General features: G+C 48.9%; 1 protein-coding gene across 1 annotated transcript in view; it reads right to left on the reverse strand.

Moving 5' to 3' along the window:
- LOC115556708 (guanine nucleotide-binding protein G(i) subunit alpha-2) overlaps positions 1–23,701 on the reverse strand; it is a 35,968-nt gene that overhangs the window by 5,924 nt on the left and 6,343 nt on the right. Inside the window, exon 2 of the mRNA XM_030373944.1 lies at positions 3,761–3,803. Coding sequence (XP_030229804.1) covers positions 3,761–3,803 — 43 coding nt within the window. The remainder of the gene's footprint in view (positions 1–3,760; positions 3,804–23,701) is intronic.

Consider the following 23,701-nt stretch of genomic DNA (forward strand, 5'->3'; position numbering starts at 1 on the left):
TACTGAACCCTCCAGCCTCTCTGGGAATAAGAGGAGAGCGGATTAAACCGACACAACCCTTCTGTAGTCCAGGGGAACCGTTAATCTCACATCACATCAGGCTCTTGGTGGACTGACTCAAGATAAGCTCCGGGATTGGACTGCTAATGGGAAACCAAACACCAGCAGGCTGAGGTGCATGATGGTTCACGGAGCGATTAAGCTATTGATTGAAATGCATGGCAAAGGCATTTCTAATGACTGGAAGCATTATGCTCATTCATTTATGCATACATGCCGACTCTGCTCTCCCATTACCGGCCAACAAAGCATGCTTCTGGACTTATGGAAGAAGCCTCGTTGTTGTCCAACAAAATAGTATAATACAGTTGGAGTTGCAATGAGAGTAGTATTGACCTCCAGGATTGTCCTAATGGTGTTTCTATGTAGCTCTTCCCTGTTGAAGTGCCTGCTGCGTTGGATTCTCTTCAGTTGGATATCAAATGAGTTGAAAACACAGCCAGCCACAGGGTTCTGCCCAGCGAGCTGGCAGAGGCCATATGAATATTTCATTCTTCTCCCTCGGCCTGGATTTGAAATATTACTTCCAAGTCCACTTTCTGCCAGAAGGGATTCTACTCAGCGAATCACAAAGAGGGCCAAGATGGGATTGAACGCTAGCACATTGTTGTAGCTGTGTGTGTGTGTGTGTGTGTGTGTGTGTGTGTGTGTGTGTGTGTGTGTGTGTGTGTGTGTGTGTGTGTGTGTGTGTGTGTGTGTGTGTGTGTGTGTTTTACAGTTTATTTGGAATTATATTAGAGCCTTGATCTGGTGATTTGTGCTGTGGCTTTGAGTTGAGCAGTGCTCTACAAAGACGTCAGAACCAGCAGTCTGTTACCTTATCTAGTCTGTTACGGCTTGGTCAAACCACACTCAATTAAACAAAAGAAGCCCTGAAAGCCCCTGGCCTCTTCGTCTGCAGTACATTCCCCCTGGTCCGGTGCGGTGGTATTTCATGAAACCACAACCCCTGAACCCCAGAGTCCCCCGCACAGCCGCACTACAGAATCCTCTCCCTCGGCTGAGAGAGGATGAACCGATCCACAGTAATGGTGGCCCTCTTCAACAGACCTCCTGGGGTTCTTCCTCTGGCGTACAGAGGAGAGCTTCATCCAGGACTTCTGACCAGACGCTGTTGGACAGGTGATCAGTGAACTCCTTCATCAGGAGGGGGCTAGGGCCCACCAATCAGGACACTCACTAACTATGCCCCTCAAGACATGTTCTCTACAGTATAACATTGAAATTCAAATGTTGTCTACATTATAATATGGTAATACAAATGTTCTCTACATTATAATATGGTAATTCAAATGTTCCAACTGTATAATATTGTAAATCAAATGTTCTCTACATTATAATATGGTAATTCAAATGTTCCAACTGTATAATATGGTAAATCAAATGTTCTCTACAGTATAATACGGTAATTCAAATGTTCTCTGATCTATAATATGGTAAATCAAATGTTCGCTACAGTATAATATGGTAATTCAAATGTACTCTACTGTATTATAGGGTAAATCCAAGGTTCTCTTAAGTATAATATGATAATTCAAATGTTCTCTACTGAATAATATGGTAAAACTAACAGCCTCTATTCTCTTCAGTATAATATGGTAAATCAAATGTTGTCTTCAGGTAATGTTGTCTCCAGAGTCCCCCGCACAGCCGCACTACAGAATCCTCTCCCTCGGCTGAGAGAGGATGAACCGATCCACAGTAATGGTGGCCCTCTTCAACAGACCTCCTGGGGTTCTTCCTCTGGCGTACAGAGGAGAGCTTCATCCAGGACTTCTGACCAGACGCTGTTGGACAGGTGATCAGTGAACTCCTTCATCAGGAGGGGGCTAGGGCCCACCAATCAGGACACTCACTAACTATGCCCCTCAAGACATGTTCTCTACAGTATAACATTGAAATTCAAATGTTGTCTACATTATAATATGGTAATACAAATGTTCTCTACATTATAATATGGTAATTCAAATGTTCCAACTGTATAATATTGTAAATCAAATGTTCTCTACATTATAATATGGTAATTCAAATGTTCCAACTGTATAATATGGTAAATCAAATGTTCTCTACAGTATAATACGGTAATTCAAATGTTCTCTGATCTATAATATGGTAAATCAAATGTTCGCTACAGTATAATATGGTAATTCAAATGTACTCTACTGTATTATAGGGTAAATCCAAGGTTCTCTTAAGTATAATATGATAATTCAAATGTTCTCTACTGAATAATATGGTAAAACTAACAGCCTCTATTCTCTTCAGTATAATATGGTAAATCAAATGTTGTCTTCAGGTAAGTCCAACAGCGTGTTGGTTCTACAGTGTAATGGGGTAACTCAGATAGCCTTTATTCAGAGAAGACCCGGGGCCTAGTAGCACTGAATTCGTTATCTGGCCAAGGAGTATCCAATGGCCTTAAAGGGGTTCAATACAGTGAGAGAGTGAAGCAGAGAGCCAGAGGGACTCTCCATGCTCTCAGGCTTGATTGGACACTAATCCTACTGGGTTTGGTACTCACTAAAGCCAACATCAACACGCTCAGACCTCTACTCCCTTATTTAGGGTCAAACCTGACCCTAACACTTGGAGCCTTCATTGTAACAATATACAAGAACGCTTCTGCTGTCAACAATCCTTCCTGAAGATTTCAACTGCATGAAATGAAGATAAGATTGTTATACTGAAACTATGTTTCAGTATGACAACCCAGATCAAACCCTCCCCTCCAGCCCAGACCGTTTGACGCCTCCTCCTGGAAAGGCCTTCTGGGCACTAGAGGGCCAGGCTTCATGTGAGAACCTCCGGGCACTAGAGGCGCTCTGTGTGAGGCACTCTGGATACTAGATGCCCAGGCTTCATGTGAGGCCCTCCGGGCATTCGAGGCCCTCTGTGCACTAGAGGCCCAGGCTTCATGTGAGAACCTCTGGGCACTAGAGGCCCTCTGTGTGAGGCCCACTGGATACTGGAGGCCCAGGCTTCATGTGAGGCCCTCTGAGTGAGGCCCTCTGTGCACTAGAGGACCTCTGGACACTAGAGGCACATGTTGGTACTGCACTCGGACTGCCTATAGTACATGTTAGTACTGCACTAGGAATACCTATAGTACATGTTAGTACTGCACTAGGAATTCCTATAGTACATGTTAGTACTGCACTAGGAATACTTATAGTACATGTTCGTACTGTATAAGAACTACACATAGTACATGTTAGAACTGTATTAGGACTACCTAAAGTACATGTTGATACTGAACTAGGAATACCTAAAGTTCATGTTAGTGTTAGTCTAGGATTCCCCATAGCAAATTTTAGTGCTGCAATAGGAGTACCCATACTTCATGTTGGTGGACTGCACCAACTGTCCTGTGCTCAATAAAGGAGATTTAGTGGGTATTGAACACTAACACAGCCATCTCATCCATGGCCGACGCTGAGCCAAGTGCCGCGTTAGTTTCCATCTTCCGTCGTCAAGCGGAGAGCGAATGATGAAATCTCCCATGAATTGTGTTGGCAGGAACATTTGCGCCGTGTTGCTTTATGGTACTGGTTTACCAGGCAGGAAGAGCGATGACACACACACAAACACACACACACACACACACACACACACACACACACACACACACACACACACACACACACACACACACACACACACACACACACACACACACACACCACACTGCGGCGTTACTCACTTCATCTGCTTCACAATGGTGCTCTTCCCTGACTCGCCAGCGCCTGCAGAGGAGGGAAAAACAGGTTAAAAATACACTCCCGTTGGCTGAGGAACGTAAACATCTCAAACATCTGGAGGCTTCAGCTACCGCCCCCCCCCCCCGCCCCCCTCTCTCGCCTCAGCTGTCTGTCCCGTTTCCTTACTGACCTCCCTCCTCCCTCCCTCCCTCCCTCCCTCACCCGCTCCCTGCCTCCCTCCCCCTCCTCCATCTGCTGCTGATGTAATCTCTAGCCCAGTGCTCCTCCAGGCTGGTTTCACTGCGTCATGCACCCTCTCCCTTTTTTCCGATATGCATAATGTCACAGCGGTACCAGTGCAGCCCCCCCCGCAAGAGTATCAATAAATAAACAGAACCCCCCCCTCAGAGAAGAAAGACACACACACACACACACACACACACACACACACACACACACACACACACACACACACACACACACACACACACACACACACACACACACACACACACACACACACACACACCAGGGTAGGGCTATGGAGAATATAACCCTAACTACTGTGGCCTGCTCCTCAACGGTTTACCCCATAATGACCCTATAACGAGTCTTTAACGACCCCATACTGACCCTAAAATGACCCCAGGCCTACCCTATACTGACTTCATACTGACCCTATACTGACCCCATGCTGACCCCACGCTGACCCCGCTCAGGGTACAGGAGTTTAGCGTGGTTGAAGGCGTTCTACAGAACACCCTGCCTTGGCACATCCAGCGCGTTGCTTCTCCATTCCCCGTTCAATGATTCACCTTTTTCTGGTCTGACGTCACCCATGTTGTGTCTAATCTGTGGTTACAGTGCAGCTACGCGCTGACGACAGAATCCACGCTGACCGTACACGCACACACACACACACACACACACACCCACACACACCGCGAGCCAAACACTTTACTGCTTTAAATCAGGTGGCTTACGCAGCTGGTATTTCATATTTGGCAATGGTGTTTTGTGCCCACCAACACACCCACACACATGCTGAACCTCATTTATGATTGGCTTTCGTGAAACAAAAGGAACTGAAGCCAAGAGAAGAGAAAGCAGGGAGAGAAGGGAATAGAGGGCCCAGTCCCATTTCTCTCCTTCTAACAAGAATACTTGCTTTGACTGCCCTTAGCCAGCTACCGAGCGGTCAAGGGAGGATTTTAAGGGAAAAACAGCCCTCCCCCTTTCTCCTTAAATTATCGGGACATTCTACTCCTTTGCGGGAATGCGCCAAATCCAGGGTCAGGGTTCAAATCTAGGGGAAGGGGGAGAATTGGAACAAGGCCGAAGTCTCTCTTGTAAACACTCCTTAAGAAACAGCCCTGAAACGTCCTCAACAACAAGGGGTCCCTGGTCCCTAGCAAGGGGCCCACGGCCTGGGTGCCTGCAGTCCGACTGAACGGTAACAATGTGTTAATATCACCCCGGTAACAGAGCGTTGGTAACGCCCCCCTCCCCCCCCGGTTACCGCAGCATCACGGATCAGAAGAGTAATGTCGGGAACGCCAGGCGGGGGACTAATGCCCTCTGAGACTCTCCATCACCCACCGGTTTAAAGGCATTCACCTACACACACACACACACACACACACACACACACACACACACACACACACACACACACACACACACACACACACACACACACACACACACACACACAGCGTGTGATCCAGCTAATTGAAGACAAGCAGAGTAAATGCATCCCTTGGGGTCCTGTAATAACTAAAGGGCTGTGTTGTTGCCCCCGGCAGCAGAGCTCCTGTTGCTCTACCAGGGGAGCTGAACTGCTCCACAGGAGGGCACCTGGTTCAGCTGTGGGGCTCAGAGGAGAGCAATTAGGAAGATTTGTTTAGTATCAACATCACCACGCCCGTCCCTCTTGGAATAACAGAGGAGATACAATTTGCCCATCAGGCGGCCCGGGGGGAATGAACAGCCGGGGTTCTGTTCAGTGAGCCGACAGCAGCCTGCGGGTTACAGGTGAGCAGAGAGCCAGTGTTCTGTTCAGTGAGCAGACAGTAAAGGTTAGGGTATCTAGCTATTAACTATTATCAATCTGTGCTTAACCAGTTACCCTAACCAGGGAGGGGGATCTGACCCTGAAGCCATCCATCCAAACCCTAACCCTAACCAGGGAGGGGATCTGACCCTGAAGCCATCCATCCAAACCCTAACCCTAACCAGGGAGGGGATCTGACCATAGAGCCATCCATAATAACCCCAACCGGGGAGGGGATTTGACCCCAGAGCCATCCATCATAACACTAATCAGCAAGGAGATGTTTTGTATGCTGCACATTTTTTTTTGGCATAGCCTTAATGTGCATTTTTTGATGATATTTGTGTGACTTACTCAGCCTTTATATCCATGTTTCGGAGCATAGCCTTGTCAGAGAAGCATTGAGAATAAAGTGAATCTCGATGAGTGGTACCTTCGGTTCACTCCCTGGCCAGCGGCTGCCTGCTCAGACTAATGAGTGCTTTAAGTAATGAGACTTCAGCGTTCTCTTCCTTTCTTCAGAAAACGGGCCAGGCTCCCTCGCAGGATCCCGGGCCCTGGCAGCCATCTTGCTAATAGTATGTTATTCACTGGAGATCAGCTGGCGGCCATTTCACGACCTGTAGGGCTGGGCTGTGATTCATGTTATCCTCACCTCCCCGCAGTGGCACTGTGACCACAGCTACACATCTCAACAGGAAGACGGGGGAGAAGAAAGGCCATTTTGCAGACTTAACCATACTCATATATGATGAATCCTACTTATATTGAGGAGATAGATTTATTGATCAGAATATGATCAATCCTTTTTATATTGAGGAGATCGATTTATGGATCAGATGAATATGGTAAATCCTTCTCATTTGAGGAGATAGATTGATTGATCAGAATGATGAATCCTGCTCAAATTGAGGAGATAGATTAATGGATCAGAATATGATTAATCCTGCTCATATTGAGGAGATAGATTTATGGATCAGAATGATGAATCCTGTTCATATTAAGTAGAAAGCCCTTCAGGCAGACCGTGAGGACGTGCTGATCTAGAAGACAAACACCAGCTATTGTTGGCCAACCGATCAGCCGAATGACGGTTAGGTAGGTGAGCGGCGTCGCCTCCTCGTGGCTCCCCCTCCAGTCTGCCCGTACCGGATCAGGACCATTGAAACACCCCGCTCTCTCTGCCATGCAGCTGGCCGGCGGGGCGTGGGGGGAGAATGGTGTGTGTGTTTTTGACTAAGTGTTTTTCATTCTGGCCCGGTCTGAGAGTGAGGGAGCCACAAAGACCCCAGTGTGCAGCCCCCCCGAACCCCCAGCCCCCCCATGGACACAGGCCCACCACTGTTTACCCTGCAGCCTGCTCCAAGACAACACCGGACCCCCCGGCCTCACAGCCTCCACAAGATGTAGAGGCTGTGAGGCCCACTGCTCTAGACCACTGAGCATGGAGCAGTGGTGCTGGAGACAGGTAGGGGCTGGAGACAGGTACGGGCGTGACACAGGTACGGGCTGGAGACAGGTACGGGCTGGAGACAGGTACGGGCTGGAGACAGGTACGGGCTGGAGACAGGTACGGGCTGGAGAGAAGTACGGGCGTGACTCAGGTACGGGCGTGACACAGGTACGGGCTGGAGAGAGGTACGGGCGTGACACAGGTACGGGCTGGAGAGAGGTACGGGCTGGAGACAGGTACGGGCTGGAGACAGGTACGAGCTGGGGACAGGTACGGGCTGGAGACAGGTACGGGCTGGAGACAGGTATGGGCTGGAGACAGGTACGAGCTGGGGACAGGTACGGGCTGGAGAGAGGTACGGGCTGGAGTCAGGTGTGGGCGGTGGGCTGGTGTATCCTCCTTCAGAGTAGGAGGATTCGTTAAGCAGCTCGAAAAGGAAGTTCAGATAAGAAGCTCTGAGGAGTCGTAATGTCAGAAAGAGGATCAGTCCAGCTTTAAGTTCCCTTCACATATCAAGTGGACTTTCCCTGCCAGCCTTCAGTTCTATAAAAACTGCCTTTTCAGAAAATGCATATTTGGCAGCCACTTCAATGTGATGCTACTTCTGAAAGGGTTCTTGGCTAAACTTGACGTGTTCATGTCCAAGCTGCTTAGTTCTGCTCATTCTGCACGCCAGTTAGCAAGCCAACAACTACTATATCAACCACTATCATTCAGAAAGGGCGACACAGAGGCACGCTCCACACATCTTAAGAACGATCCAATGAAGAGGTTGTAAAACAACCTCATGCTGTTAAGCCCACTATTGACCTCTGTGAAGGCGCGCACCTTGTGTGAAGCTAGTTGTCATGGAAGCGGGACGTTGAACGACGGCGCTCCTATCAGATGGAGATAAAAAACGAAAGCCGAGAGCAGGGAGCAGAACGGCGGGGGGGCTGGGAGTCCAGCTGTCAGTACACATCATGTGCTGCTCTACATATATGCTGCGGTTCTCCTACATAGTACATGTTCACTGGAGCAAACACATTAAACTCAAGCTCACCCAGTGGAGCGCTCTTACAGCGATACAATAACCGTCGTTTGTTCCTCCAAAAAAAATGCATCATTCACATAAGACCATGATGGATGTATTCCAACCAACATTTGTAAATCTTGAATATATCTCCACATCCATAAGCGGCGACCGTATCGCCGATATCACGTAAAGATGAAAGTACACGCTCATTCTAAAAGTATTCGCCAAGAGGCATCCATGTACTGTATGTGTTCATAGAAGGCCAGCTGACAAACCTCTAGCAGTACCTGCTCCTACCACAGCTCTACTCTGATCAACTAAATACTAAAGGCCCTCCCCTCAGACAGACCCCTTGGGGCCCCTCCCTCAGGGGACAGACCCCCTGTGTCTCGAAGGTCAGCCAGGTGATGAGGCCTGAGAGAGCGAGGGGGCAGGTGTCGAGGAAGAGATGAACAGAGAAGGTCAGCAGGGTAGAGAAGGACAGCATCAACACACACGCTCACACACTCACGAACGACACGGTCCAGATCAATACCTGCTGATGGGGGATAGATCGGACCGTTTAGCAGCTCAACCATTTCAGCCTATTGGAAACATCACCTCACTGGTCCGTCTTTGCACTCCGGCAGGTAGAAAGTGGCAGGCTCCTTTTGGACATCGCACACCAATAAGCTCTTATTCCCATTAGCTTTCTCCATTGAGATCATCATCAAAGTTTTCCTCCATACTCCTCCTCCTCCTCCTGCTTATCGCTCCTCCTCCTCCTCCTCCTCCTCCTCCTACTCCCCCTACCTCTCCAACCTGCTCCTCCTACTGCTACTGCTCCCCCTCCTACTGCTTCTCCTACTGCTGCTGCTACTGCTCCTTGTAAGACACATGGGCCACCTCCTTGTGAGACACACATAGACCATAAAACATAGACACACACACACACACACACACACACACACACACACACACACACACACACACACACACACACACACACACACACACACACACACACACACACACACACACACACACCTTGTTTTAAGTAATTAGGAAACATTGAGGGTCTCTAATTGGCCGATGGAAGCAGCTTGTACCCACCGCTGCCCCCCCCCCCCGACCCCTCCAGCCCCCTGCAGAGAGGAGGGGTGTTACTGTGGACCCCCGCGGGGCACAACAACCCCAGGTCAGAGACACATGTCAACCACACCAAAATAAGATCAGGTCATAATAGCACAGTGACCTTGATCAAAGGATTTCTGTCGGAAGTCGAATCAAACGCAGAAGACAAAGAAAGGGTGGAGCAACATTATGGTGGTAGCAACTAGCATTCCCCCATGCTACTATCCGCCAAGTAGCCCCATGCTACTATCCGCCAAGTAGCCCCATGCTACTATCCGCCAAGTAGCCCCATGCTACTATCCGCCAAGTAGCCCCATGCTACTATCCGCCAAGTAGCCCCATGCTACTACCCGCCAAGTAGCCCCATGCTACTACCCACCAAGTAGCCCCATGCTACTATCCGCCAAGTAGCCCCATGCTACTATCCGCCAAGTAGCCCCATGCTACTATCCGCCAAGTAGCCCCATGCTACTACCCGCCAAGTAGCCCCATGCTACTACCCACCAAGTAGCCCCATGCTACTACCCACCAAGTAGCCCCATGCTACCCTCCACCAAGTAGCCCCATGCTACCCTCCACCAAGTAGCCCCATGCTACTCTCCATTAAGTAGCCCCATGCTACCATCCACCAAGTAGCACCATGCTACTTCCTCCAAGTAGCCCGATGCTACTATCCACCAAGTAGCACCAAGTAGGAAGGAACTGTGGCCCCTCGATAGGAGCCTTTGTGGGAGGTGTTAAGAGGGGATACAGGGATACGAAGGTGGGGAAGGTTGATTGCAGCCTGTTAATCGTAGGAGACAGGAGTGAGGGACGACCGGGAGGAAGGGGAGGAGGGTGTGAAGAACACGCTGGTGTTAGGAGACCCTGAGGCCGACAGAGAGGAGTGTGACAGTGAAAGAAAGAGAGAAACTATTAAGAGACCGTGAGGCAACAGGAGGACAGCAGACGGTGAGAGGACAGAACACAGTGTGGAGACCAGGAGGTACCAGGAGGAACCAGAGACCAGGAGGTACCAGAGACCAGGAGGAACCAGAGACCAGGAGGAACCAGAGACCAGGAGGTACCAGAGACCAGGAGGAACCAGAGACCAGGAGGAACCAGAGACCAGGAGGTACCAGAGACCAGGAGGAACCAGAGACCAGGAGGTACCAGAAACCAGTTGGTACCAGAAACCAGGAGGAACCAGAGACCAGGAGGTACCAGAGACCAGGAGGAACCAGAGACAAGGAGGTACCAGAGACCAGGAGGAACCATAGACCAGGAGGAACCAGAGACCAGGAGGAACCAGAGACCAGGAGGAACCAGAGACCAGAGGGACCAGAGACCAGGAGGTACCAGAGGAGACCAGGAGGGACCAGAGGAGACCAGGAGGGACCAGAGGAGACCAGGAGGAACCAGAGACCAGGAGGAACCAGAGACCAGGAGGAACCAGAGACCAGGAGGTACCAGAGTCCAGGAGGTACCAGAGGAGACCAGGAGGAACCAGAGGAGAGCAGGATGTACCAGAGACCAGGAGGTACCAGAGACCAGGAGGGACCAGAGACCAGAGACCAGGAGGAACCAGAGGAGAGCAGGAGAGACCAGAGGAGAGCAGGAGATAGCAGAGGAGGTACCACACACACACACACACACACACACACACACACACACACACACACACACACACATGGAATGGATCCATAATTGATGCTAATAAGATGTGAGTGGGTCAAACACAAGCAAGCCCACGCGTGTACAGTATGTGTATGTGTATGTGGGAAGCAATGGTTAGAATCAGCTTCCAAATTCCCATTTGCTCTATTATCTAAAGTGCCCACACATGCATGTTTCTAATAGAATCAGGCCTAGCACAGCACACTAGCGATATTATCTTTAAATACCAGAGACCCAACACCTCATGAGAACTTGTTTTCCAACAATTCACAGTTGAAATCACTTTGTGTTGATTCAAAAGCCTCTCCATGGGAACCCTTCATCACCATGACCAGTGGTGCTGTTAGCAATAATTTACGGTATTCTTAAAATATCCCTTCAGTAGGTCATCAGATGAGTCATCCTGACATCTTATGTGTTTACATAAGATGCCTTATGTGTTTACATAGGTTCTGGTTTTCAACAGGATCTCCACAGGTTCTCAACAGGTTCTCCAACAGGTTCTCCACAGGTTCTCCAACAAGTACTCCAACAGGTTCTCCACAGGTTCTCCAACAAGTTCTCCAACATGTTCTCCACAGGTTCTCCAACAAGTACTCCAACAGGTTCTCCACAGGTCCTCCAACAGGTTCTCAACATGTTCTCAACAGATTCTACTTCTCCTACAGGTTCTCCAACAGGGACCTTGCTCTGTGTTAGTCTCTATTGCAATGGACCTGAGGAAGGCTTTTGGCAAGAAATCAAGGTTCTGTTCGGGGGCTAGGGCCCATTGACAGGTTGAAGGGGATAGCCTCACATGGAGGGTAGAACCTGGGACCCAGCAGAGATGGTAGTCAGGGGTCAAAGGTCAGGCTGATTTACTATTTGTTTGCGTTAGACAGAAACTGCAAACCAAAGTCATCTTCCAGTAAATGGAAGGAAGCGAGCAAGCCAGTGTTGAGGGGACATCCCCCGGCCAGCCTTGGTTCCTGCATGACGTCTCCTGCTGCGCTGATTGTTTGAGCCAGGAAGCCCCACCAAACACTCAGAATAAGCTTTGTCTGCTTCTGGTCTCACAAGTTACTATCAGAGCTCCGATCTCAGTCCTGGAGCTAAATGATCCACGGGGGCCCCTAGCGGTCGGCCCAACCCGCCCCCCTGGAAGGAGACGTTGTCAAATATGGTTTCAACTAAGGCTGTGGATTAATGGATTCGTTTTTCTGAGAAAATTAATATTTTAGAGCTGAGCATGAATTAGATAAGGCACCTCGGGGGGTTGAATATGATTTAGGGATTATTCCACCATATTCGTCATCTTCTATTCACAGAGGATTCCTTTGCAGTGCACAGTACGCCCAGCTAGCATATAAAAGAGTAGGAATGGGCTCTTTCCCTTCTGCTCCATGCGTAAGGTCAGCACCATCAGGTGCTCGCCAGAGAAACGACCTCCCAGTCTTCTGAAGCATGAGCACACACACACGTGCACACACAGAGAGCCCCCAGCATGCGGGATAATGATGTTTTACTGAAGGGTCATCCATCACAGAGCTGCTCGGAGGCTGCCTGCTCCCAGCTCTGCTGTCAGACACCGTCCCGCCCGTCTGCCTTGAAGTCTGCAGTAGAGACCACGCGACGGCCAGCCGATGCCTGATGGTCAATGTCACCCACCTCATAGGGCCAGGGACTACGGCGATGCCCCATTGGTCACTGTCAAACAACCAAGATGCGTTTGTGACATTGACCAATGGCCTGTGCCCATGGGCTGGCCCTGAAGGAGGGGGCGTGGCTACACAAGATGATGACGTGCTGACAGGCTGAGAGACGAGAAGGACCTCGAGGATAATGAAGAGTCTGGGCCCCGGGGTTATTTCTGGATGGACATGGTGCCTGGCCACGCTGGACGCTTTGAAGTAGAACAAGGCACCCTACCTGAAAGGAAGCAGGAATACGGCAACCCACCTGACAGGAAGTAGGAACACGGCGGCCCGCACGCTGGACAGAAGCCTTGGAGGGCCACATGGATGGAGAAGAGGTGGGTTCATGTTTACCACAGAAGGAAATACTAGTGCTGTCCGCTAATGAGAAGTCAATAGCAAGCATCTAGCGATGAGGGATAAGTAAATATTTGACTAGGGGTGTCTGCAACTCGGAGAAACAATTGTACCAAATTAAGATGTTCTGGTCATAAAGATCCTAAACATTACAGAAAGATCAGAACCAGAATCCAACATGATTGACATTGATTCTTTAAGCAGAGACTTTCTTCCTATGCTACTCACAAGTAAGGCTGGGAGAGTTATAGGATACGATGCAGCCATTGCAGGAATCCACATTGAACAATTACTCACACACTAAATGAGAATAAGTGTAGGAATAAAAATCCTTTTCCTGTACCAAGTGTCAAAAAAATGCAGAGAACAACATTAGGTCAACCTTACATTACAGCTTAGAGTTAAGGTCACCTTCAAAGCTCTCGGCTTAGTGTGGGGACATAATTATGATGTAATAATGAGATGGAGGCATGAAGACTGCTGAGTTTAGCATCCGCTAACAACAGGTGCCCTTAGGAGCAGCCAGTCCTGAAGGCTCCAGACAAGAGTTCAGAGTAGAACTCCAGTAGATAGCTGTGAGGGGTAATCAATCAATCAATCCAACCTGGACAGGATCAAAGGAGCTGGAGCAAGGGTTTCCCCGGTGTTGAGATGATCGACTCAGCAGTCCCACGAGGTCTTGAGTAGGTCTCGTTGGGAGTTGTTTTCCTTCAACTAGGCGAGATGCCGGTGAAGACCTCTGTATAGAGGGCTATAGCTGGGCTCCCAGAGGGAAAGCAGGAGCCTCATCAAGCAGCGGACTAACCCTATGGCTGGGTTATGTCTCAGTGAGGTGTGCACAGAGCGATGGAGAATCAGATGGAAGGGAAGTGTGCAGTAGCAGACGAATAAAAGGAGCAGAATGAGGTTGTGATCCGCAGGACGATTTAGCCCTCAGACAAATCACTATTGTAAGTCCTGTCCGCCAAAAAGGCACAGGAAATGAACAGGGGTGAGATGAAGTTTCGTCAGCACAACCCTTTTCCTTTTCCAGTGTTTGCTTTACAAACACCTTTCACTGAATCCAGTGAATCACTGCTGGAGGAAAGACTCCTCCATCATTGATCTGGATTCAGTGAAGACCACTCAGAGAAAAGCAACGTGTCACCCATGTAAGACAAAGATGCATGGGTTTATGTGTACAGTCAATAAGAAAGGTAGATAATAAGGAAGGAGGATCTCAACCTCATGTGGTCAGCTGGGATCAGCAGCACAATACTTCAGTACCTAATACAAGATAAAGCAGCTTGGCAGACCGTTGCATCACCTGGGATCACAGTTCATGTCCTGATAACGATAACATGTAGACAAACGTATTTGCATCGCTCAGGTGAACCTTCATAAGCCACGTTTGTCCAATGCCTCAAAACCTCAAAACTCAAAATCAACTCTGTCTGACATATCTCATCATGGCATGCGTCCTGATTTCCACCTCCTGGTTTCCGTGGTTACCGTCACTCTGAGCGGGGCACTGGCACTTCCTCTGCGTCAGGAACCGGAGAGGACACGAGCGCAGTGGGGAGCTCGTGTCCCCCCCCCCCCCCCAGCAGGCGGTCCACAGGCTGGCTCCCCCCAGCAGGGGGTCAACAGGCCGGCTTCACAGACCCAGGGCCACCGGGGCAAAGCCCATCACAGTCATCCAGAAAACGTAAGACTACCCGAGTCATTGAACGAGGGAGAGGCGCTCTGTGACAGCAGACAACCATGGAAAATTACTAAAGCTACAATGGATACTAAGGATGGAAGAAATATACAAATCAAATAATCAAGGACCAAATTAACACCTGCCACAAGCCAATGGCGGTGGATTTGACAGGTAAAACTTCAGGTAAAATTCAGGGCCAAGTAAACAATAACTTTGTAGATTTTCCCCTCGGGCAGGTCAAAAGACAAATATGTAAAAGTTAATATTGAACTCTGAGGGAAAACATGTAGAACTTGAATGATCACCTGTGTGTGTGTGTGCATGTGTGAGACTCTACAGGAATACAGAAAAGGTTTCCACTGCCACTCCGACAGAGAGGCCTTTGTGCGTGGACATTATGTCCGCCTAAGTCTGGTTGCAGCTTTGTATGGCCTGCTTTGCTTTTGTTCACGTCCACTTCCTTTTAGCGCTCTCTCTTTCTCTCTCTCTCGGCGAGAGCGAGACATCATGCCAACCAGGGACAGACCGTATAGTGTTGCTGGCAGAATCCTTGCACTGGTCAATACATCAGCATCTCTTCAATAACTAATTGCCAAATCATGTAGGTGGACTGCTAAAGAAATAGGGCCGACCTAGGGGTATAAACATAATGCGATGGCGTACACAAACTCCTTTCACTCAGGTGGGGCCGTTTGTAGTGCCACAACAGAAGTGTTTGCTTTGGAAACACAGTGTGGTCCAGCGATAAACGCCATGGTAACCAGAGCTGAACGCCACGTGGGCCGCTCCTCTAGTTAACCAATCGGAGTTCAACAGAGGCAGTCATCACATGCTGGGGAACAGAGGAAGGAGAATTCATTCATTTACAATATTACGCTGAGCCAAGGGGCCGCAGCTGACTCCACACAGACCTCGTCTCCATGACAACAGGCCCGATGAGGAGCTGGTTAGCGATAAGGAGTGTTGACCGACGGCTGGTCAAGCATAAGGGTGCAGTAGGGAGGGCTGCCCCAGATTAAGGGAGGAGGATGTACACTCATATCCAGCCCATAGGGTCGCCGGAGTTTCACGAGGAAGGCCGTGGCTGAAGCACAATGCTGAGGGGAAGGGGACGCCAGGAGGGAGAACAACACTGAACACCCTCCTCCCTCCCACCCCCGTCAACAGGAAGCTGAGAGCTGAAGTTCCTCTTTGATTCTGCCAAGTCGAGACACAAAGACCGCCCCCCTTCATTAAAACAAGCTTTAATTAACGATACCCATGGAGTAAAGCTACAAAGTATCCCCATCACAATATGGAAGTATATATATATGACATTATGCTTACATTTTTAATCAATGAATGAAGCTCCAAAATGAGCATGTTTCTGTCCAGGCTTTATCCAGTAAAGACTTGGCACAACAGCTCAATCGCACAAATATGGATATTAAAAGTTAAAAATTAATGGAGATAATGAAAACAAAAGTGTGCCTATGATTAGGCCTGTGGCTGACACATTAAAGGCTGTGTAGAATTGAATGATGGCCAAATCAACCTCAGTACTTTCATTGTTCAACTACAACCCAAGGTCAGCTTGATAAAGAGGAACTTCAGAAGGTTTGTCATTCTTCACCCTGCAGAGCGATGGAGGATTTAGCAACTCCGAGATTAATTTAAGTCGAGTCATAAACAATCTTCAATGGCGGCTACCTTTTAATTTAACCTTGTCCTTTCAGTTCAACCTGTTGAAGCAGACAGTGTGTTCGTGTGTGGGTGTGTGTGTGTCTAAAACACCCAAGCACGCCGCCTAGACCAGTACTTTAATGTCACCATAAACAAGCCATTCCCAAACAGTCGCGCTGCCGTCTTTCATTCCTTTCATGTGAAGGTCAGAGCTGGAGATCCTCTGTGGTCTGAAGTCAGGTCCAACGCCCAATCTCCATCACCGACACCGCTGTACCGCCCTGGCCTTCCTGTCCACAGGTGGGGTGAAGGTAAACCCGATAGGGAGGGAGACCAAATAACTTCATTAGTTAGCTAACCGAGTCACGCCGGGACCTCTGATCCGGAAGCCTCAAAGAAACCGTTTAATGGCCTTTTACATTCTGATTACCAGCGTGTGCGCGTGAGTTTGTGCGCGTGCGTGTGTTCATCGTAACACAATCGGACACGGGTTCAGGGAGAAGGTCTGACTCTGAACCGCGTGCTGTCTGTGCTAAGCTAGCAGCCGTTAGTTAGACTAGCAGTGACCCTAGCTCACTGAGCTAACCCTAGCTCAGAGTGATAAGGTTCTGGCCCATCTGCGACCCAAGCCCTACTCACTTCCTGCCCAACAGGAAACGTGCGACGCAGCCAAGCACCTCCTGTCCCACTGCGGCAGTAATTACTCACGTACGCGCACGCGCACACGCACACACACACACACACACACACACACACACACACACACACACTATTAAAACAAACACACTCTCATACAACTCTACTCTCTCTCCCCCCTCCCTTCCTTTCCCTCTTACTCTGTCCTCCGGTCCGTCTGTGTACTTGCATTCCGTCAAGAGTTTAGTGAATAAAGGATTCCTCCAGTAGGAGGCTGGAACAGCATCAAGGCTCGCTGACTCCTCTCTACAGATAACCTGTAAAGCCAAGTAATCTGCACATACAAACTAATGGCTGGCCTTGGTAACGACACACAGTTTAACAACAAACTGCTTTAAAACAGTACTGTGTACTTTTGGGGAAGTTTACAACAAGCGACATGTGCTTTTGTAGAAAGGTGCTTACTTGACTTTTTCTCGACCCAAATCACAAGACCAAGTTGTATAGTGAAAAGTTGTCACGTTTCACCATGTGGCGAGCTAGGGGTCTTCCCTAACACGCTACAGCATACTGCTACACCCTACTCCACCAGACCTCTACTACTGAGACACAGCTTCCGGGGCACAGAGACCAGTGTGTGCAGGAGTTCATCCCATGAAGATAAGGCAAATTCATACAGTAGCACACTTTGGAAAATGAACCACAAGTTTCATAACCTTGATAAAAACTGATAATATATTTAGAATATAATATGAACCGTGACATAATAATAGCAGATCTGTGTGTGCCTGTGTGCCCGTGTGCGTGCAAACGAGCATGTGTGCGTGCGTGCGTGTGTGTGTGCCTTCGTTCATGTGCGCCTGCGTGCCTGTGTGGGTGTGTTTGTTTTAGGTGGAGCGACTGTTTGGCGCAATGAAGTTGGCATTTAAAGAGCCTGCTATGTCAAAGAACGCAAACCACTGACAAGCAGAAAACAGGAAATCAAACCTCCCTCTGAAAGGCTTCCTTTTGGCAGATCTGCACGATAGGTCTCTTTGGCTGGGCTCCATTGTAAAAGGCAGCCCCTAGGCGGACCTCAAACTGATCAACAAGAGACCAGAGATCATTACAGCTTATTAGAATGAGGACTCAACATATTCCAGCTCACTATTAAAAATAAAAGAGAAAGAAACATCAACACATCTGAAAGTAGCTAGCAAAGCAATATGAAACAAATCCCTGTACAATGGAACATTCCTCCTTCTGAGGTGCAGAAGACCCTGCAGACCTCCCAGATGGATCCCTCCATGAGAGCGCCATCTCGTACCTCCAAGGCTCCTGGCAGCCAGCTGCTTCCTCAGCACAGCTGGCCCGTCTCCCTCAACCAGGGGCAGACGGACAGACAGACGGACAGACAGGCGGACAGACCCCCAGCCAAACACCCAGAGGCCTGGTGCACATCTCGCTGAGGTTGATCCGTGTTCCTCTTCATGAGTCCTCCCCATCCTCCACACAGCGTCTCTCTCAGTTCAGTCCAGGCCTGTCCCGTACTAATCCCTGTACCTGGTCTCATCAGCGCCGTCACAAACCCAGCTCAGACTCACTCCCTCAAGGCACCAGCGGAACAGCGAAACATTTAAAACTAGACGCTTCAAATGTCTGTCGAACTCACTGATAAGATAGATGTGTTCCGAGGCTGATGTGATGATGACAGACGGTTTCACTTATCAGGGACGCCTGGTCGACTGCAGCAGGCTTCCCAACGTGCCTGGGAAATCTGTCTTCATTATCTCGATTTTCCTTGAAGGTTGACACATTCAAGGAATGAAATAATGATTCCACCATCAGAAAGTAGAGGATTGATGCTTTTGTATCTGTTGTCCCCAAACTTGTTTACCTCCCTGCCTCGCACAACGTACAAGGCTGCTTATCATGATATTTGAATAATTAGGTCACCCATGACACATTGTGTAGGTCTTCTTTGACTCGTAGAAACTCCTTATTTAAAAACCAAGCCGAAGGGACACAGAGTAATTTAAGCAGAGAATAACTGGTGGTGGGCAGCACCAGGAGAAAACGCAGGGTTGTTGAAGAAGTGAAGAACTGGCCGATGCTTTGACTGAGTGAGGTCGTGGTGGGCAGCATCAGGAGAAAATAAAGCCATGGTGCAATTCCTTTTGCTGAAACTGTTAAGAGTGACCCTCCCTCTGTCCTCCTGCTCCTTCTCCCCGCCCTCCTCCTCCTCCCCCTCCTCCCCTCTGTTCCTCCTCTAAATAGGACCCAGTGTGGCAGGGCCCTAACGGAGGCCCCACTGAAGAAAACCACATAATTACAAATCACAATAAAGCCCTCAGTGAAGCCTCTCCCTCAGAGCTGCACCCTGCTCCGTCCAGCTCCACCCAAACACCACCCTCCCTCCCTCTGCACGCACTGTTCCTATTCTGCCACAGCAGTCTTCTAGCCTGCTCACCCATGCCCCTTCTTCTGTGTCTTCCACCTCCCTCCCTCCCTCCCTCCCGTTTTAAAGCTTGGTTTCAAAAGGAACGCAGTCATGTGATCAGCTTTGGGGGGGCTGGTGTTTTTGTGCGGGGAAGAACACCACCACAGCCTGGCTGGGCTGGGGGGCTGGGGGGCTGGGGGACTGGGTGGGTGGGGGACTGCGGTCCCTAGACGTTGCCTCTAGGGGCCGGGTGGGTGGGGGACAGCGGCGCCTAGATGCTGCCTCTAGGGGTTAGGGTGGGTGGCGGACAGCGGTCCCTAGAGGCAGCCTCTAGGGGCCGGGTGGGTGGGGGACAGCGGTCCCTAGAGGCAGCGTACCTGTCAACAAGCTCCAGCCTGAAGCCCTCAGTATGACCTCGCTGACCTCTACCACTCAACACCAGGTGACCTACTCCGTACCCATGAGTCCCAAAAGGTTCCCCACATGCCTCAGGGGAATGATTCTGGTTCCCTGTTCTCCTCGAGCGAGCTAAAGCCCTGGCGTCTGGCGAACACTAAAGGGCCACACCGGGCTCTGGAATATCCACCACACACAACCTTTGCACTACTGCCAGCAGAGCTACTGAGTAAAGCCCAGCAAACATTAAATATCTCACTCCCTCTGTGCTGGGAGGTGGGTGGGAGGCGGGGGTATTGACACACGGTGACACAATGGTGGAGGTGGAAATGAGCCAAACTAGGTCCCACAAGCCAAAGAAGATAATGAAAGATCTTGATAAAACAGTTTTCTAACAATAAGAGGTCCCTGCGCGCAGCCACACAAACACACGTCTACAGTGTTTTCTATTGTTAAACCCATTGCAACAGCCCCCCCGGCGTGAGGACAGGCTGGAGACAGGCTTTGGACTTCAGAACATGGAGGGAGGGATTCATAAATCAGCCCTTTACTTTAACAGCCCTCTGTGTTGGCAAGAGGAATCTAATTTAACATTCCATGGCCCAAGAAAATGTGCCACTCTGATTCAACCATTCTCACCACGGATAAGATCTCTTGGTTAAGCCCTTTTCATACCAGGTTCATTTGTAAATGTGTTTAACGCAAAGACCTATAATACTGTTGTGTAGCTTTTATTATAAATACCATTTTATTAAGACCATCAAGAATGTATCAACTGTAAAAAAATAAAATAATAATATGCACAAAAAGAAAATACACAAAATGAGAACAATAGCCATTGAGGGGGGCGTTTCAGATCGCCTGCATTTGAGTGCATGCATGCACGGAACTTGAGAAGACCCGCCGGAACTAGTCAGAAACACGCCAAGTTCCTAACAAGTCCAGTCGGACACAGGTGCACTTCTCGTAGTTTGAACAAAGAAGATGGCCCACCCAGTTGCGCGTGCTTTCTTCATCACCCCTATGCTCTTTTAGCGGGGCTTCTAACCCACGACACTAATGCCAACTGCACTCCAGGGCGGTGTTTAGATAAATAAGTAATCACAATGGAGGTCGACTTTCCTCAGCCAAGTGATTCGGTTCGCCAACTGTAGTTTAATTGAAAACAGTCTGAAGCCCCTTTCCCCTCATACAATATTAACATGATGAGTGATGAAGTGAAAGTTCACAAAGTCGTCTATTTTTCATAAGAATAGTTTGGGAGGGCACGCCTCTTTGAAAGCGAGTTATGTCATTTCTCTCGTGGGAAATTCCACGTGGTAATTCCAACCAACTAGGGCAACGTTTTGATATGTTGAGGGGAATCTCTTATGTCCGCATTTATTTGAGACCAAAAGCAGATGGGGGGAACTACCATGGAGCTCCCCCAAGTTTTTAAAGCCATGTCAACTGTCGCATAGGGAAGAATTTCTGACATTTTTATCCCAGAATGCATTATGTTTTGCGAGGCAACGCAACGCATGCTTGATCTGAAACGCGCCTAATGACAACAAAAGCCAATGAGGTCTTATGACTGCAACAGCCAATGAGAGGCCTTATGACTGCAACGGCCAATGAGAGGCCTTTGACTGGAACAGCCAATGAGAGGGCTTATAACAAAGATGAACTAGGGGGTTTATCCTCCCAGGTAATTGCAGCTGCCGTAAGGAGACAACAAGCTCCTATTGGCCGAGTGGAGGGTGTGTGGCACTATGTGACCAGCATGGTGTTGTGCTGCGTCCCTCCCTGGTATTACCGTGGAGATACACCTGTCATAAAGGGGTGTGCACGGCTCTATCTAACCTCCGGTCAATAATTAAACCAAACATGTTGACGGGAGGGGGGGGGGGTTGGGGGCAGACCTCGTATAGGCTGACATGAAACGATCAACCATGCAGGGGGCCAAGAGTCCAGCCCTGCTGAGTCCAGCCCTGGTGAGTGGTATGTGTTCAACAACCTCAGAGGTAAAAGGAGTCCAGACCTGGTTTTCTACTGGTCTATCTCAGAGGCAGTGGCTGTGGGGGCTCCCGGCGACAGGTCTGATGTTAAGTCCTCAGTCCTGGTGTTCTACGGTTAACCCTCAGAGGTAGTGGGCAGTGGGAGCGTGGTCTACCTCAGAGGTAGCGGGCTGTGAGGGGGTTCTACGGTAACCCTTAGAGGTAGGGGGCTGTGAGGGCTCCAGGTCTGGTGTTAAGTCCTCCGTCCTGGTGGACAGACAGGATGGGCGGGCTTCCTCCACACAGAACAAAGGATTAGCCTCTACTTCTGTTTCAGACTGCAGCCTCTGAAAGAGGAAGTAGCAGGGAGGAAGGGGGGGTGGGTGGCTGAGGGCTAAAACAGGAAATGCAACAATTCCATCAGCAAACTCCATGCCTGAAAACGATGAATGAGCAGACCTCAAAACAGAACAGCTCAGAGTCTGAGGAGAACCACCACACCAAACGCTTTTACCAATGAGACCATCATATACTACTTTATTAGTACATTACAACATTTAGTAGTATATTATACACGGACACTCCGGCCAGTAGTATATTATACACACAGACGTTATATTAGTAGTATACAATACACAGACATTTGTAGTATATTATACACAGACAGTAGTATATTATACAAAGACGTTAGTATTATATTCTAAACAGACGTTATATTAGCAGAATATTATAGGGCTGCTCGATTATGGACAATTATTTTGGTCAATATTGAAATCACGATTATTCAACTGATTATTTTTGAGCTTGAAAACATGATGTATTTATTCAGCATGTCTCTCCCAAAAACACTTTGTAACTTGGAAAAATACAAAAAATTGTCAAAAAGAAAATGTTCAAATCTAAAATAATGTACAGATATGATTCCAGCTGTTCGGCACTTTCTATAAAACATTTAATAAAAAAAAAATAAAGAAAAAAAATAATAATCTTGATCGAAATTCGATTAATTTCCCACCCCTAGTATATTATACACAGACATTAGTAGTATATTATACACTGACAATAGTATATTATACACAGACGATAGTATGGAATTATACAAAGACATTGGTACTATATTACACACAGACATGATATTAGTAGTATATTATACAAAGACGTTAGTAGTATATTATACACAAACCCCCCGCCCAGAGGACCACGACCTCCTCTGATGGGGCCCATGACCCCCTGAGACGGGGGAAGTGGACTGAGCTCATTTCCTGTGATGGAAGAGAGCAAGGAAGGAAGAGAGGGGGGGCTGGGATGCTGTACAGTGTGTGTTTATTGACATGGAGGCGATGATGGAGAGAAGCCCCCCTCCAGTAGCACGAAACGTACACAATCAGAGGAAGAGAGGCTTCATGTTGATGTTCTAGGTGAACTGATGGACTCCGTAGCGACGGAGGAGGTTAGTCAGCGTGCGGATATCGTCCACGCTGAGGCTGCGAGGGTTCCTCTCGACGAGGTACAGTGTGGAGGAAAATGGAATAGTGTGAAGCACAATTTGTGCAATTTGTGTTCCATCTCACTGATCGCTTTCATTGGCTGCCTGCTGGAGAGCGATGCGCTCTGATGTGCTGTACTCCTCCCACACAGACACCACTTACGGTTCAGCAATGACTCAACCGCTCAGAGCCAGCTCAGGGCCTGGTGTCTAGAGCCTGCTCATACAGGCTCAGGGCCTGGTGTCTAGAGCCAGCTCATACAGGCTCAGGGCCTGGTGTCTAGAGCCTGCTCATACAGGCTCAGGGCCTGGTGTCTAGAGCCAGCTCATACAGGCTCAGGGTGTCTAGAGCCTGCTCATACAG

Source organism: Gadus morhua, chromosome 13 (genome assembly GCF_902167405.1).
Source record: "Gadus morhua chromosome 13, gadMor3.0, whole genome shotgun sequence".
Classification (NCBI taxonomy): domain Eukaryota; kingdom Metazoa; phylum Chordata; class Actinopteri; order Gadiformes; family Gadidae; genus Gadus; species Gadus morhua.